The sequence below is a fragment of the Leptodactylus fuscus genome, chromosome 1 (assembly GCF_031893055.1).
Source record: "Leptodactylus fuscus isolate aLepFus1 chromosome 1, aLepFus1.hap2, whole genome shotgun sequence".
NCBI lineage: Eukaryota > Metazoa > Chordata > Amphibia > Anura > Leptodactylidae > Leptodactylus > Leptodactylus fuscus.
Genome location: NC_134265.1, coordinates 130,989,766 through 131,006,854, shown reverse-complemented (window position 1 = coordinate 131,006,854; position 17,089 = coordinate 130,989,766). Strand labels below are relative to the sequence as shown.

Here is a 17,089-nt window from a genome sequence, read left to right as displayed (position 1 = left end):
GCGGACCCTGCTAGACGGCGGACCCGAGGAACCTGAGAAAGGTTCCTAGGTCTAGCGTTCCTATACCCGAGGAAAGCCCCGACCCGGCGCACCAGCCAGCCAGGAGCGCGCACGAGCCGGCAGGGTCCCCGCCGGGAGAAGAGGACCCCTGCTGAAAAAAGAAGAGGATGTCCAAGAAAAAGATCTTCCGCTGTCAGGTACGGATGGGGGAGAGTAGTGGACCCCTATAGGAGGTCAGAACACCTGCTCCCCCCCTGACCACCTGTCCTGTCCTACAGGACAGAAAAAAACACAAGGGAGGAGCATGTCTTCCGGCCTCTTATAGGGGTCAAAAGCTGTTAGGTAATTAAAAATTCCACCTGTCCTAACAGCTCATAGGGGCAGGAATACCCCAGTTGTGCTGCTGTTGGGCGTAGGGGGAAAGTATTTTCCTACTCCATTGTATAGTCCCGTGTCTCAGCTGTGTAAGGGCCCCTTCACACAGAGTATACGCTTGCTGATTCTGAACGTGGAACACGTTCCGAATCAGCAGCGTTAAAACAGATCCCATTGCTTTCTATGGGAGCCGGCATACATGCGCTCCCCATAGAAATGAATGGGCTGCTTTTTTCCCCCCCTATTGCTTTCAATGTGATACGTGCGTATGCCGGATTACGTGTTGTCAGATTTTAGTCATTCCAATAAAGGACTTTGTATATATCAATAGGGTTCAGATCGTGACAAGCTGCAGTATAGTTTGATCTTTTACTCTGATAATCTGAACATTGCATCAATATGGAACAATAAGGGTTATTGTGTGATAACTGTGCTTGCTGGTGGTTAGAGATTCATATTGTATGATGTTATATAATGATTAGAAACAATAGGGCTTATTGTTTAGTAGATCCCATGCCACATTCATCTAAATTCTCACAAGCCACAAATTCTCCAGACCTTTGACATTCAACCATTATCCTGTTAACAGAATGCCTTGCATGTATCAGTCCGCTCTTGTGGGACACATCAGATGTACGGAATTGCCATTGCTTGAGCTGTCAGAGCATTTGACTTGTGTCTATAGAAGGTGATGCTTTGCCTCTAGACTTTATTCTTCCTTCTCTGAACACAACCCGTGCGGCTTCTCTGGCTTCTATTACTACACGAAGGGCTCCAATTATTTGTCTTGGATCAGTCATATCCAAAACTGTAGAAAAAAAAGAAAGTACATTTACTAACAACTAAAAATCATGACCAATTTTTTCTAGAAAGCAGCAGTAAGGCTTTGTTCAATCCATGCTTCAGCCTTCCATCAGAGGTAGATATTAGGAGTATCTCTGAAGTTTACCTCTGAGGGAAGACTCTGATGTACACTGCTGTATAGGCATACATTGCCCATAAGATTTCTATTTATAAATAAAACCATTAATATGGCTCAATGTATGTTTGACCAGATAGGCCAGGCTGTAAGGCAGGGATCTCATACTCTGCTGGGTAAATGGACCACATTATTCAAATCATCATTTCCTGGAGTCCAGAGGCAGCACACTTAAGGCTAAGACCCCACTTTGCGGAAACGCAGCTTTTTTGTTGCGATTTTTTGACTCAAAACCAGGAGTGGATTGAGCAGTAGAAGTATAAGAGCTTCCTATATATTTCCTATTCCTTATGTAGGCATTCTTGGCTTTGGCTCAAAAAACGCAGTAAAATCTGCAACAAAGAAAGCTGCGATTCTGCAATGTGGGACCTCAGCCTAAAAGGGTTTTCTGGAGCAACCACCCCTCCCCTTTTAAAAGAAAAAAAAAAGGTATTTTAGTGTTTTTAATTGGTTAATAATGACACCAAAATACCTTTAGCAGTGTTTTGAGAGATTTCTGGCTTTCTCTGGGAGCTCCTGGCACCTCTGCATTTGTTTACATGCTTCCCTAGCCTACAACTCCCATGATCCCTCACTCACTAACTTTCTCACACCCCTCCTTGTTTCCCAAGCTAGCCCATGGACTACCAGCCCTATCTATCTACTGGGTCATCAGAAAATGTAAGGTACATAGGTAAATATACTTTTTTTCTTCTAAAGAAGTCAATTAGAAGTTAGGCAGGAGAGGGACTTTAACTTAGGGATTCATTTTCAATTTATCTTGGGCAACCCCTTTAGGTTGTGCTGCTGACAGACAAACAAGAAAGATGAAATTTGTTTCTTGAAATCTTAAGTTCCTGTAGTATAGAGGGAGCACAACTTAATGTTGATAGGAAAGAAAAAAAAATTGAAGTTACTTTCAGATTTGATAAAATACAAACTGATTGTTAATCAACTATTTGGACTCCGATAGCAATACTACATTGCTATAATACAGCTAGGTTCAAACCTACCAGAAAATTGTGAGCCCCTATAGAAACATAGTGATTCTAGCCTTATATATAGTCTGGTGTCCCCATAGAAATACCCTTATATACATTCTACTGCCCCTAGAGAAAGGTAGTGCTCCCACAGACATACATACAGTAGTTGCCAGTCTGTTCACCCCCCGAGTAATAATATATTGCCCAGACTCCCAGCGATCTGGCAGCACAGAAAAGAGACACGTTCACACTATGCTTCACTGTAACGTCATTATGAGGCATTGATGAGCTCCTCCTTTTTTTTTTTTTTTTTTTTTTAAGGATAGGGTTCCCACGCTTCTCCTTAAAGGGGTATTCCCACGTCGCATACTCACCAGTCTTCACTGCTGTAAAATCTTTTCTTCCTAGTTTCTTGCGTCATTTGGTGGGCGGGGTTTCATATGCAACCTGCCGTTTAGCTCCGCCCCCACATTAGCATGTAGCTCCGCCCACCACATAGCGTGATCCTATGGGGCGGCTGAAGGGCCTGTGATGTCATCAAGGGTCCTCAAACAACACTGTATGCACAATATTGGACTATGAAGTACAGGCAGGAGCAACTCCATTCTGTGTTACATACAGAGACTGCCTGTCTCTGCCATAATGAACACAATTGAATTAGCTAGCCTGATAATTGGGAGAACAGAAGACTAGTTCAGAAATGAAAGCAGCTCCTCTCCTCTATCTGATAGCAGGAAGCACTTAGCCCCTCCCCCCTGAGAGCAGGCAGATACATCACTTGACTTTTGAGCAGATAAGTCAAGGACTGTGTCAACAATGAATTGAATAAAGTAAGATAGTGGACAAACAAAGCAGTTTTGCTGAAGCAGTGTATTTAGGAAAAGTCTTAAATCCACATTAACAAGCAGTATAGATAGGATCCTTGTGATGGGACAACCCCTTTAAGCCTTCTCTCTGCTGTCCTGAGGATGTCTCAGGACATCCAGTGACACACCCTTGCTCTATGGTATAAAGCTACATGATAATTATATTTCCTCTCGTCATATGGGCATTCCCAAGTGCCCATATGTATGTAATAGCATACAAGACATATGTTGATGGACATAATAGGGAGTACTGTGGATCAGACTATTGGCCATATGGGGCCCAGATATTTCTGACAAAAGCTGTTTACTCACTCTGTAGAGTTGCTTCTGCTGGTTCCACACATCGTCTCAAGAGGTTCTGCAGGTCTAGATAGGCATATCCTAAATCACGACACTCATCTTCTTCTTCATTCATTGGATCACTCACCACTGTGAACTTTAATCTTTATTGCATCAGGAAGAGAAGGGATAAGCATATTTTTTTTCAAATACAATGTTACGTTATTTTCGTAGACAAAATGTTTAACCTTTGACCCTTCAACTGATTTTCTATGCCACCATTCAAAATCATAATGACCAATTAGTTTCCACAGATGCCTATAGATGAGGCCATAGAAAGACAATGGTAAGCAAGATGTCTGTCTGTACATTTCATTAAGTTATATTGCTATCATAAGAAGCTATGTATATTCCACAAGGCGGGGACAACCTGACTCACCTGACTCTTTCTCCTGCAGTGTCTGATCCCTGCAGGAGCATATAGAGGTAACGTCTACGATCTACATGATTTTCACCGTCAAGATGAATCACTGTGTGAAAGGAAGAAATTCAGCTTAAAGAATATCAATGTGTCAGAGTTTTGTCATATACAATAGTCACCATGCTGTCCTAACCTTTGCTGAAATGGTAGAATATCTCTTCACCATGGATAGGCTTGCGAAGTGATAGAGGGGTTTCTGTTTCTTCAGGGGGAACACCAGGAAAATGAAATTCCACAAATACTCTCTCCACAGATTTATCAGATACCACATGTGAGTAGGGGTCTAATGTCAAAGAGGCCACCTCAACCCGAATCCTAGACGAAGACTAACAAGAGTACAGAGACATGTTAAAACACTATATAATAATTATATTCATTGCTTTCAGGTATTGAAGGTGATTTCTGGGCTTTTAATATTGATGAACAACAAACATCAAAAAGATTTGATATAATATGAAAAATAATAATTTATTAATCATCACATAATACAAAAATTCATAGAAAAGGTGAAGAATGACGACAACACAACCACAAGCTGTGCAGGAGGATGTAAAATACATAAACCTCCTGATGAAGTCTTGATGGACGAAACATATGTTAGGGGTTGCTGCTGGTTCTTGAGGTTTTATCCTCGGAACGTATGGACCATACGTTCCATACTATGTCTGTGAATAAGTCTCTCCACTGTATGGGGCAGCTGGTTCTACCTTGTACTTACTAGTTGCTATGGTCTATAGGCGTTCATGATCTGCTACATGTATTAACTATACTCAGCTGACATTTTTACTATGTTCATTACTCTTTGCTATTAAACATGAGGTTGTGTTGTTGTTCACCTTTTCTATGAATTTTTGTATTATGTGATGCATTAATAAATTATTATTTTCCATCTTGAATAAAATCTTTTTGGCTCTTGGTGAGTGTTTGTTGTTTATATAATTCAGGTACAAGGTGCTATATCATATTCATATGTTTTTGTTGTTTGGATACCCTACCCAAAGCTGAAGTTTCCCATCTGCTCCATTATGATATTTCAGGTGTCAGTTTCTCACCTGTTTTCTTTTTCTTGCTGCATCTATCCCTATATATCAGACAGAAGAAGTTGCCTAAAACTAGTATGAATCAGGATCTGGTGAAACACTTTTCTGCTCAAGTCTATGGAGATCTATGTGTCAACCATGACAGGCTGCAGCAGGTCCCGTAACATGCAATTGCATGGGATGTACCACACATATTCTCCACAGGGGGGACACAAATTCCAGTCACAGATATTGCTGATGATGAGACAGGCCCCTACAGCTATCACACCAGAGGCGTAACATGAAGCTCCTGGGCCCCAATGCATCTGTACCAGACACTCCAACTGCAATGTATTGCTAATATACGGATTTCCTCATATTGAGTACAGAGGCCTTATGAGCCCCCTAGGTCTCCTGGGCCTCTTACAGCTGCATTCTCTGCATTACCTTGAGTTTTGACCCTTTATCACACCCTTATTATGAAGTAGGTGACAGTTCAGCCCCCCGACTGTATACTTATGGTCTCTTAGCTTGCTTAGGAGAATATAGAGGGGAAGATAACCACAGCGTACTTCCAGCAGGTAGAGGTGGTATTCACTCTAGCTGCCCATTTGATGCTGTGCTAAAGCATCATGGGATTGATAGCAAAGCAAAAGAAAGAGACAGCATGGGAAATCTAACTATAAAGTCTTGTTAGAAGCAGAAAGGAGGCTGCAGTGCAAGAAGTAAATACAGTAGGAATATACAGTCAGAAGGGTGTGCAGAGGTGGAAGGCTGTATCACCACTCAGGGGCTTCTTTAAGCATATAGAGACTCAATAATAATTGGGCTTTAGATTTAAGTTTCTTCAGCTGTAAGATTTGTATAGACACTTATCATGATAATATAATATGGGGAATTTTTCCACTTACCAATTTAGATGAAAAGAATGGCTCTGGTGCTATTACAATGGCATCATCATCATCATCATCATCACTATCTCTAATGTGTGATTCATTCAGATTATTTGATGTATCACCTGGAAAAAGCCAACTGTTGTTAAATATAACCGGTATATTAATATGCCTTGTTTAAGGGGTTGAACACGTTCCTTAAAAATTTCAGAAACACTGTATACTGATCTAAAGACCTAAGGTCTTACTTTCACCTGCACAGTGAAGCTTTCCCTGGTGCCTATGGATAATGATAAACAAACAGTGGCATCTATGAGTTTCCAAGATGGCAGCAGCTGCCTCTTCTACAGCGTACAGCATATGCTGGAAGTGTTCTGCGTAGGTGCAGATACAGGTCTCCCATGGGTTTCCAAGATGATGCAGCTACCTCCATTACTGGAAAGTGGTCAACTCCTTTGATAACGTGGCTGACATGTTACCTTTTGCTTTGGGTATAACTTGTCTGACTGGTTGGAAACAGCTGACATATCTTGTTTCCTGGTCTGATTCATTTATATCTTCACACTCAAGACTTTCTTCATGTCCATCATGTTGTGTTTCTGGTCTTGTTGACATATCCTGCAATAATTTGAACATTTCATTCTTTTAGCCTAAATGGAAACAGGTAAAAATATCTTTGTATGATAACATTTATTCTCTGTCTTTACTTCCTTATTGCTCATGTAAATTCTGACATGGTGAATTGGTCATATACTCATCCTACAACTCGGATAGTCCAAAGAAGCAACATGTCTTTCAGATCTACAAATTGTTCTGGGTCATTCATCATACTCAGCATATTACCAATTGCAAGTAGTTATGTAAAATCATTCCATAATTTTATATTCCGCCTCAACCCACCTCTACATTCATGTCCATCTCATTGCTCTGGTCTTCAAGTGTCAAGGAATCATGTCTTGTCTCTCTTTGCTCCGTCTTTGGGTCGTGTGTTGGGTAAGGATCTCTCCTTCCTCTTTTGTTAACACTTACTTCTCTCTGAAGTTCCTCCTCAGCCTTTCGTGATTTGGATAGACTGGATTTATTTATTTGGATCCTTGAAGTATCTCTCGGTAACACCTTCCTAGGAGATTGTTCCTTGAAAAATATTACACCTTTAAGTGATTTTGCTGCATTTGTTTGTACAGTATAGATAATAATAGTAAATACAATAATATATTACTATGACATTTACAGATAAATTAACCAATAAAATAAATGAAGAGCTCAACGGAAAAATGGCCTAAGTCCAAAAATCAATATTGTGAGAAAAACGAAATTTAAAGTTTTAGCCTAAAGCAAACGGGCATTATTGTGGAATATATCTATCCAATGTAATCAGCTAATGAACACCGTTAATCCTAATCATAAATTGTATTATTTATTTAAAAAATTGCAGCTTCATGTATAAATATTATTTATTTAATATTATTAATTAATTACTACTATTATTAAACGATGAAGAATAATAATTACCTGCCTCCCTTTTCGGCGCTAAATATGTGCAAAAGTCGATTTAGAGCCTTTTAAACAATAAGACAAAGTTTTTACACTAATATAAACAACAGACCGGAAGTCACGATTTCAATGAAAAAATGACCAACGAGAGTGAAGTAAGTAAGTTTGTATTGGACTTAGGCCATTATTCCATTGAATGTAAATTCTTCTGCATTGAAATATATGGACTTAGGTCATTAATCCTAGGTACCTTGTAAACCCAATGCATAGAACGAGGTACAAAGAAGCTTTCTAGGTAATAATTTGAAATATGACAAAATGTGGACTTAGGCCATTTTTCCGTTGAGCTCTTCAAATATATTTATTTAATTCTACTCTTTTGATCAAAACAGCAAACGTTGGAGTGAATATAGTTCTTACCTATATTATACACTATACAAAACCCCACAGTTTCACAAAATGTTCCATGACCTGCGCAAATGTATTCAAGCTTGTGCCTCTTGCTATTATATGGTCATAGAAGGGTGATTGCTAACATTAGGATCTGATCACACATTTAGGATTTTGACATAAATTTCACCCCAAAATTCACATTAAGGGCCCCTTCACACGGCGTATACGCTCACTGCTTTGGAGCGTGTAAACGTTCCGTAGCAGCGGCGTCTAAAGCAGTTCCCATTGTTTTCTATGGGAGCCGGCAGACGCGCGCTCCCCATAGAAATGAATGGAAAAAGCAGCCCATTCATTTCTATGGCGAGCGCGCGTCTGCCGGCTCCCATAGAAAACAATGCGATCTGCTTTTAGACGCCGCTGCTACGGAACGTTTACACGCTCCAAAGCAGTGAGCGTATACGCCGTGTGAAGGGGCCCTAAGGCCAGTTGCAGATGACTGTGTGTATTTTGTGGTCCACAAACTAACAATCAGTGTTCCTTTTTTTGTGGAAAGAGTGTCTTCAGTTGTGTCTTCAGGATCAGAGCCGTATGCCCGCAAAAACGGGCAATGTGTCATCAGTGTGTTATCCTAGTTTGCAGATCCACAAAAACAAACAAACACAGGAGACATCTAATAATATCCCTAGCTTGTCCGCAAATACAGACGGTACAGTGATGACACACAAAGTACATCCGTGTGCCGTCCGTGGCTTTTAGTCTCCCATAGTCTTCTATGGGTGAGTCCGTTCCGCAAACACTGAACATAATAGGACCTGCTCTATATTTTGTGGGTCCATAGAAATGAATGGGTCAGTATGCTATCCGTGAAATACATGAATAGTACACTGATCACGGCCATGGTCGTCTGCAAGGGCCCTTAACCTGTGAACATTCTGCAACCAGTGCATGGTAATAGGTAATATGGTACTTATTCCCATGGATTTACTATGGACAAACTGGCTGATCAGCAACAAACAGATTAGTCTCTCAAATAGGGCTAATCCTCATACAATCTGTGGCACGTCAAAATGCAGATCCATGGCAGAAATCTGAAAGTCAGCCTTTGTGGTGCAGATGCTGAAATAAATATGTGTTGGATTTGCAATATATAAATGAACATACTGTGCATTATATGTGTGAAGATAATCTTATAATTCACAATAGGATAACATTATCCTAAATATTATACAGTTTTGTACCATTTATTTGTTATGTAAATTTTCTACCTTCATAGAAGGTATGAATCCACTGGTAGACGATTCCCAGAGACTCTGACCAGGGGCGCGGTAAGGATTTCTCCATTCCAAGCTTATCTGTACGGAGCCAACACATTTGCCATAATGATTCATCAGCCCAAAATCACCTTTAATATCCAGGAGTAAAACAAAGCACACATCATTATTGTTATTGTTAATAGCAACCCATGGGCCATTGATTGTAGTAAGCAGTAAAGGTATTCTCCCACCTTGTATGTTGTTTCCTTGAGCCAGCCCCACAAGTGGCACCTCAGCCTTCCCCAGGTAAACTCCTGGCTGAGACTCTTCATCATCAAACACGTAAATGCACAATTGCTCCTGCTGGAGATAGCGCTCCAGGTCAATGGTCAGTTGTAGGGGATAGACAGCTTCATACCCAAACTGAGGGTTGTTGCTACACGGTATTATAGAGGTAGTATGATCTGGATAATGGTAAAAACGGTACACAATGTATGGACTTGGTTGATGGCCTAAATGACTTGCTTTTAGACTTCTACAACCCCATATCTTGAAGATCAGTTCATTTTGGAGTCCGGTATGTAATGGTGATTTCCAGGACTAGTAAATAAAGAGTAGAAAATGTAATTTAATATTTACATTCTGTCCATGTATTGTTGGTAACTGACCAGATTATTTAATGAAAGAAATTTTTTGAGAGAAGTCCTCAGTAGTTGATACCTTTTTTAATGGCTAACTTAAAAAGTTTTTTGATGACATATTGAGCTTTCTGGACTATAGAGGTCTCTTCATCAGGATGGTATAACACAATTTCTGAAGGTAGGCATATATATACACAGAGGGGTGGGGTGTTAGATGCAAAATAGATGGACCCTCAACACTCTCCAAAGGGGGTTAAATCAGGCCCAGGGTTTTATGGCCTTTTACAACCACTAGACAACAGTCACTGATCAAAGAAGCTATAAACCCAGAGAACTTTCCTGTGAACTGATATATATGTTTTTTTTACTGTTTATTTACATTATGTTCTGTTCTCCATCTATTTTGCATCTAACACCCCACTTCTCTGTGTATATATATGCCTACAAAATATATAAAAGTGCACTAAAACTCAACTTTTATTAATGTATTTTAAAAGTTCAGAACGGCATAATAAACTACCGTCCATATAAAGGGGATATTGAAACAACAGTAGAGTAGGGTAATATTCTAATGGCTGTATTAGATACTGTGTCAACCTACAGATGCAGCTCAGTCTTTTAGTCAATTCCCTTCAATACAATTCCCACCCTCCATGCATGAGACAGCAGGACTAGTACCAGAACCTAGGGGGCACTAAAATCTCCTCTATTGTCAATAAGAGATTAAGAACAATAAGCCCACCCTAATTCCAATGTTTGCTAGTACTTATGTTTGCTAGTATTTATCTAGCTAGGGAAGACCACAAGCATACATCTGGTAATTAGCAAGTTACACACAGCCAAAGTATCTATAGGGTTAAATTTCCCCCAATGCTTTAACCTACTCCACACACAAACACACGACTCAAATGGTATACATATAACTAGTAATGCAGCCTAATGGTCCGTTTCCCCGACCAAAGTCAGTTCATCAGAGGCTTTTTTATGCACATTGATAGTGCTAATGATATTTGTATAGCATTGAATTATAGCGTGTAGCCGCTTGTCGGCTGTGATGTATAGCCGCATTGGCGGCTGGTAATGCTTGTTACTTATACCAAACAAGCCCCACCCCTCTTGGTGACGTCAGAGTGGGCGTGCCCAATCAGATGACTCGCACCATACTATGTCACCTCTCCTATTGGTGCCCTGAGCTCCGGCTCAATGCCGCCACTCAAAATCACACCCAACAGGGTATAACAAAAACCCACCCCATATGGGGGCGTAAACTAACAACGCACAAGCGTCATAGTAACCCCAGATATAATATCGCGGACCACCTCAAACAAGGTACAAATCCACACAGATAACCAAAAGCACCCAGTCCGTTACCAGAGTAGAACCAATGGTGGAAGAAAACAAATAAAATACACCTAAATAAGGTATATAGGTAGAATAAAACTAATATAGAAAGGGGACCATTATGTTTGCATACACATCTATCTGAACCAGATGAATACATACATAGGTAGGTATATAAAAGATAGAAATAAATACCAATTCCAAGCATGCCTAATCCATATAGGTAAGTACGCACATGATGAAAAACAAATGGATGACTATTAATGTTAAAGGAGAGTACAAACACACTTGCACCAATCACTGACCAGGGAATCAGAATGCATACTATTCAAAGGAAGCTACTGTATGAAATCACTTCATTAAGCCCCCTAGGCTGCACCGTATCCAAGAGGAAGGTCCAACGGGCTTCTCTCTGTAGGACCTTTCGATCAAAGTCCCCCCCTCTCACAGATCTTGTGACCACTTCAATTCCTTGAAATTTGAGGTTAGAGACATCCCCCTCATGATATTCCCAGAGGTGTCTTGAAATTGGTGTAGGCTCTTTACGTAAGGTATCATTGATATGTTCCCTTATCCTCCTGCGGAACTCCCTTGTGGTTTTCCCCACATACTGGAGTCCGCAGGAGCAAGTAGCCAAATATACAACCCCAGTGGTCTTACAGTTAATGAATTGGCGAATGCAGAAATCCCTGCCAGTATTGGTGCACTTAAATTTACCTCCCCTCAAGATATGTTCACAGGCTCTACATGAACCACAAGGAAATGTACCCCTCGTTGTCCGGGCAATCTGGTCCAGCCATGTAGACTCCGTTCTCATGGGACTCAAGTGGCTATGGACCAATTTATCTCGTAAATTGGGACCCCTCCTAAATGTTATATTAGGACACGGCCCAACCAACTCTCCAAGAAGCGGATCGGTACTCAAAATGCCCCAGGCGTCACTCAGAATCTTTTTAACACTCTCTGCCGCCTGGTCATACGTTGCTATAATCCGCGTTTGTGTACATTTCTCCGTTACATAGTTTGATACCCGGGGATTCAGTAATGATGTACGGTGCACCGTGAAAGCATGATGGTAAGCTTTCTTCAAGACCCCATCAGGGTATCCACGTCTCCTAAACCTACCCTGTAGGTCCCTCGCCATCACCCTGAAATCGGAGATTTCCGAACAGTTTCTGCGTAGCCTAAGGTATTGACCTTTCGGGATACCAGCACGAAGCGGTGCCGGGTGACAACTATCCCACAGGAGCAATGAGTTCGTAGAAGTTGGTTTCCTGTGAACGGTCGTGCGTAATTGACCAGACGGTCCCTTACTAATGGTCAAGTCCAAGAAAATGATTTTATCAGCACTAATCTCGGACGTAAAGAATAGGCCTAGATCATTTTTATTCAACGCCCGGACCATGGAGAGAAATTCCTCCTCTGGTCCGTCCCAAAGAATCAAAATATCATCGATGAAACGGACCCAGAGGAGAATATAGTTGGTCCATCTCACCATGGTCTCAGAGAATACGACCTCCCTCTCCCACCAGCCCAGGTAGAGATTTGCAAAGCTGGGGGCACAAGGGCTCCCCATCGCAACTCCCCTGAGCTGGTGGAAGAGGTCCCCATCAAATGCGAAACAATTTCGCTCCAACACAAATCAGAGCAAGTCCATCACAAAGGAGTTGTGTTCCAACATATAATTACCCCTAGTGGCCAAAAAGCTCTCTACCGCTACATATCCCTTGGTATGGGGAATAGAGCCATATAAGGACTCCACGTCCAAACTGGCCAGCCTGACGTCAGGGGACACCTGGATGCCCTCCAGACGACGGAGGACATCCATGGTGTCCCTAACGTATGATGGAAGGCTGACCACAAAGGGACGTAAGATATCATCCACGTAGAGGCTTGCTCCCTGTGTCACTGAGCCGATACCAGCCACTATGGGGCGTCCCTTTAGGGGACTCAGCCCCTTGTGAATTTTAGGCAACGCGTAGAATGTTGCCTGTATTGGAAAATTTGGTAACATGAAGTCATACTCAGATTTATTAATAAGGCGATTAGCCAGGCCCCTATCCAGGATAAGTTTTAATTCATCCCGAAAACCTGCCACTCTCTCAAATCTGATCTTTTCATATCCAATAGAATCAGACAATATGGACCGACACATGTCAACGTATTGTGACCTATCCAGGATTACAAGGTTACCGCCTTTGTCAGAAGGCTTGATAATTATATCTGGGCACTCCTCCAAATTTCGTAGAGCTCTTTTTTCGGACTGTGTTAAATTCATCCCAAGGGTATTCATATGGCCTCCTGCCCTTAATTTATTGATCTGTTCAGTGACCACCCTTAGGAAAATGTCAGCAGCCCCCTCGTCACTCATTGGAGGACTTTTTTTGGATGGTGGACGTCTCTGGGTGAATGGTCCCTCCCCCAAAGGTCTCTGTCCTTCCTCCAATAAATCCCCCAAAATATTAAGTGACACCAAGTCTTCCTCAGTAACCCCCAATTCCTCACACTTGCGTTTATCTGATAGTTTGAAAAATTGTTTCCATTTCAGTTTACACACAAATAGGTTAATGTCCTTAACCCAAGTGAATGGGTCAAAATTAGGAGTGGGCACAAATGTCAACCCCTTCTTCAACACCCTGATTTCATCTGTTGTAAGTGTTTTACTAGAAAGGTTGATTATCTGCATTTCATCACTCCCTGTAACCACTCCCACACCATCAACAACTATTTGCGGTTTCTCAGCAAGTAATCTGAAATCGGGGGGCCTTGGGCCAAAAAATTGCTCCTAGTGGCTGTACCCCTGCCTCGTCTATTCCTTGAACGGTCACGTTGGTTCCTATTAGGAGATCTTATACCAGTGTCAGTTCTGGATGTGGTGGAAATGTCAGTTTTCTCCCTCCTATTGCCCCTCCTCCGACTATCTGAATCAGATCCCTCACAATCTGAGGATGAAATTTCAGTGTCAGGTTGTTTGTTGACACCCGTCTGTGATTTAGCAGAGTAATCCAAAACTCTACCTTCTCTAAAATCAGTTAAATCTCTCCTATATTGAAAATGTTTCCTTTCTTTCGTAAAAGAGACAAATTTTTCAATAGTTTGCTGCAAAACAACTTCTTTACGTTCATACTCTTGATTGCTCTCAAATTTCCTAACTGCCTCTATATTCTCTTTTAAGGCAGTAGAAGTTTTCTCAAAGACAGCTTTTTCCTCCTCCAGCAAAAGACCCATGAATTTTAAAGAGGCCTCTATAGAATGCTCCTCCCATTTTGCCATAAACTCAGGAGATTTAATCCTTGCAGAAGGGAGTAGGTTAATCCTAAATCCCCTAGGGACAATACGGTCCTTGAGATAAACCTCTAAAGTATGTATCTCCCAGAATGAACGTAAATTCTCCTTATACACACGAGTAAGTTGTCTAAATGCAGCACCTATACTCAGAGTCTGTGTTTGTACAGGTAGATCTGATTCAGTGAAGACTTCCTTGGTGTCATTCAGCCATCTGTCATGGTCAATGGCCCCTGCCAAAAATCCTGCCATATCCAGGTAGATACACCAATATTAGACAAACAAACTAAAGAAAAAAATTTTTTTTGGTTGGTGCACCCCCAATAGTTCAAGGAGCAAACAAAATATATAAAAGTGCACTAAAACTCAACTTTTATTAATGTATTTTAAAAGTTCAGAACGGCATAATAAACTACCGTCCATATAAAGGGGATATTGAAACAACAGTAGAGTAGGGTAATATTCTAATGGCTGTATTAGATACTGTGTCAACCTACAGATGCAGCTCAGTCTTTTAGTCAATTCCCTTCAATACAATTCCCACCCTCCATGCATGAGACAGCAGGACTAGTACCAGAACCTAGGGGGCACTAAAATCTCCTCTATTGTCAATAAGAGATTAAGAACAATAAGCCCACCCTAATTCCAATGTTTGCTAGTACTTATATTTGCTAGCTAGATAAATACTAGCAAACATAAGTACTAGCAAACATTGGAATTAGGGTGGGCTTATTGTTCTTAATCTCTTATTGACAATAGAGGAGATTTTAGTGCCCCCTAGGTTCTGGTACTAGTCCTGCTGTCTCATGCATGGAGGGTGGGAATTGTATTGAAGGGAATTGACTAAAAGACTGAGCTGCATCTGTAGGTTGACACAGTATCTAATACAGCCATTAGAATATTACCCTACTCTACTGTTGTTTCAATATCCCCTTTATATGGACGGTAGTTTATTATGCCGTTCTGAACTTTTAAAATACATTAATAAAAGTTGAGTTTTAGTGCACTTTTATATATTTTGTTTGCTCCTTGAACTATTCGGGGTGCACCAACCAAAAAAAATTTTTTTCTTTAGTTTGTTTATATATATGCCTACCTTCAGAAATTGTGTTATACTATCCTGATGAAGAGACCTCTATAGTCTCGAAAGCTCGATATGTCATCAAAAAACTTTTTAAGTTAGCCATTAAAAAAGGTATCAACTACTGAGGACTTCTCTCAAAAAAAATTTTTCATTTCATATCCACTGGCTAACACGGTAGAAGGATATTTTTTCTTTTAGAGATTATTTAAGTCATTTATTGATGTTTATTTGGGTGCTAATATTTTATTTTGAACTATTGCCTGTGTATATTTCATTTCTTCTTCAGCATTCAGTATTTTTACCTTTTCTTTGTTTTCATGTCTGCGACTTGATAAGTAGCCACGCGCTTTGTTTCTTTGCCTATGAAGATACTGAACACGGGACAAGGTTCCATGTAACCGCAGCCAATAGCTCAGTTCTCCAATGGTCTCGCCAGCGTCATCTAACGATAACAGGAAAATCATCTTTTCATTAATTTGTATTATTAACGTCTATTTCTTATTGCCTCGCATTTCAAGTTCCAACAATGCATCTTATACACAGAAGGGTATTGAATACTTTGTGGCATGTACTATGGAGCTGTAGACACGCCATATGCTGCCTCATTGTACTGCGCAATCTCCTGTAGTCATATCTTAACAATATAGCCTTATAGCCTCTATATAAAATTGGAGGTATATGGTAGCACAGTATGGATATATAGACTTATATCTGCAGTGTGTCTTTGTTTCATTCTTTTTAGTTGCTATGATTCCTAGGATTTCTCTATCTGCCATGAGCTTGTATGTGTTTTCTCTCTTGTTATATACTACTGTACCATCCATGAAACCGTATCACTGAAATTTCCCCATTGTGGGACTATTAAAGGATTATCTTATCTTATCTTAAGCCATATTATGGATTTGAAGAATTCCAAATTGTGCATGAATCCTTATACACTCCGTACATATTAACTCCACATATACATAATTAATAAATAATACCTCATTGAAAGGTAAACAAGTAACAGTAAGAAATGTATTATGTATGCGTTATGTAACATGATAGGCAACACCTAAAAACATCCCTTTCATTTTCATGACGGGAACTTTTACCGGTTAGAATGGTAGTGTTGTATACTCTATCTGTAGTTTGTAGTGCGGCATCTAGTTTCAGACGTCCTCTTGCCAGCTCGCAGTGGTCACCCCCTTTAACTTGATAGAGCTCAACCGTTACCGTGCCAACTCTTAGATAGCGCAGAAATTCAGAATCTGGAGTTACCGCATAGCGAGAAGTAAAATTGTACTGAGGGCTGATTCCAGCAACGACAGGGGTTGCATGGGTCTCAAAGTCATATAGTGAATAGATACAGAATGTGATTGGTTGAGGGTCTTCGATAAGGCTTATGCCGTAAGGGGTAAAACAGATATCCCCAATATGAACTTCAAATAGAGTCTCCCCACGACTCAGAGATGGAGGTGGGGAGACGCCAATCTCAGAAGAGGGAGAATCCTCAGTATTTAGTTTGAATGGATATGTGCCGTATGCAATGTCTTTAAGCTGAGCTAAAAGAAACAAAAAAGAGAATATGTTGGTAATATACTTATCTGTATTATACAGTCCAATGTGCAGAAGACTAGTCACCTTCCAACGCCTGCACTCTGGAGTTCCGCTGAAGAAGTCTTGCCTCAAAGTAATGTACCTTTTCTTCATTCTCTCGATTTTCACATTCTAATCTAAACTTTACAGTCTTCAGCTCCTCCTG

At 40.7% G+C, this 17,089-nt stretch overlaps 1 protein-coding gene across 1 annotated transcript in view; it reads right to left on the bottom strand.

Annotated features, from left to right (window-relative positions):
* Positions 1–702: 702 nt before the first annotated feature.
* RPGRIP1 (RPGR interacting protein 1) overlaps positions 703–17,089 on the bottom strand; it is a 31,532-nt gene continuing 15,145 nt past the window's right edge. Inside the window, exons 15-26 of the mRNA XM_075276726.1 lie at positions 16,969–17,086; positions 16,440–16,889; positions 15,648–15,787; positions 9,246–9,594; positions 9,007–9,143; positions 6,755–6,988; positions 6,334–6,472; positions 5,873–5,979; positions 4,076–4,268; positions 3,901–3,991; positions 3,495–3,625; positions 703–1,183 (exon numbers count right to left, since the gene is read on the bottom strand). Of these exons, the coding sequence (XP_075132827.1) occupies positions 1,035–1,183; positions 3,495–3,625; positions 3,901–3,991; positions 4,076–4,268; positions 5,873–5,979; positions 6,334–6,472; positions 6,755–6,988; positions 9,007–9,143; positions 9,246–9,594; positions 15,648–15,787; positions 16,440–16,889; positions 16,969–17,086 (2,238 nt within the window). The 3' untranslated portion in view covers positions 703–1,034. The remainder of the gene's footprint in view (positions 1,184–3,494; positions 3,626–3,900; positions 3,992–4,075; positions 4,269–5,872; positions 5,980–6,333; positions 6,473–6,754; positions 6,989–9,006; positions 9,144–9,245; positions 9,595–15,647; positions 15,788–16,439; positions 16,890–16,968; positions 17,087–17,089) is intronic.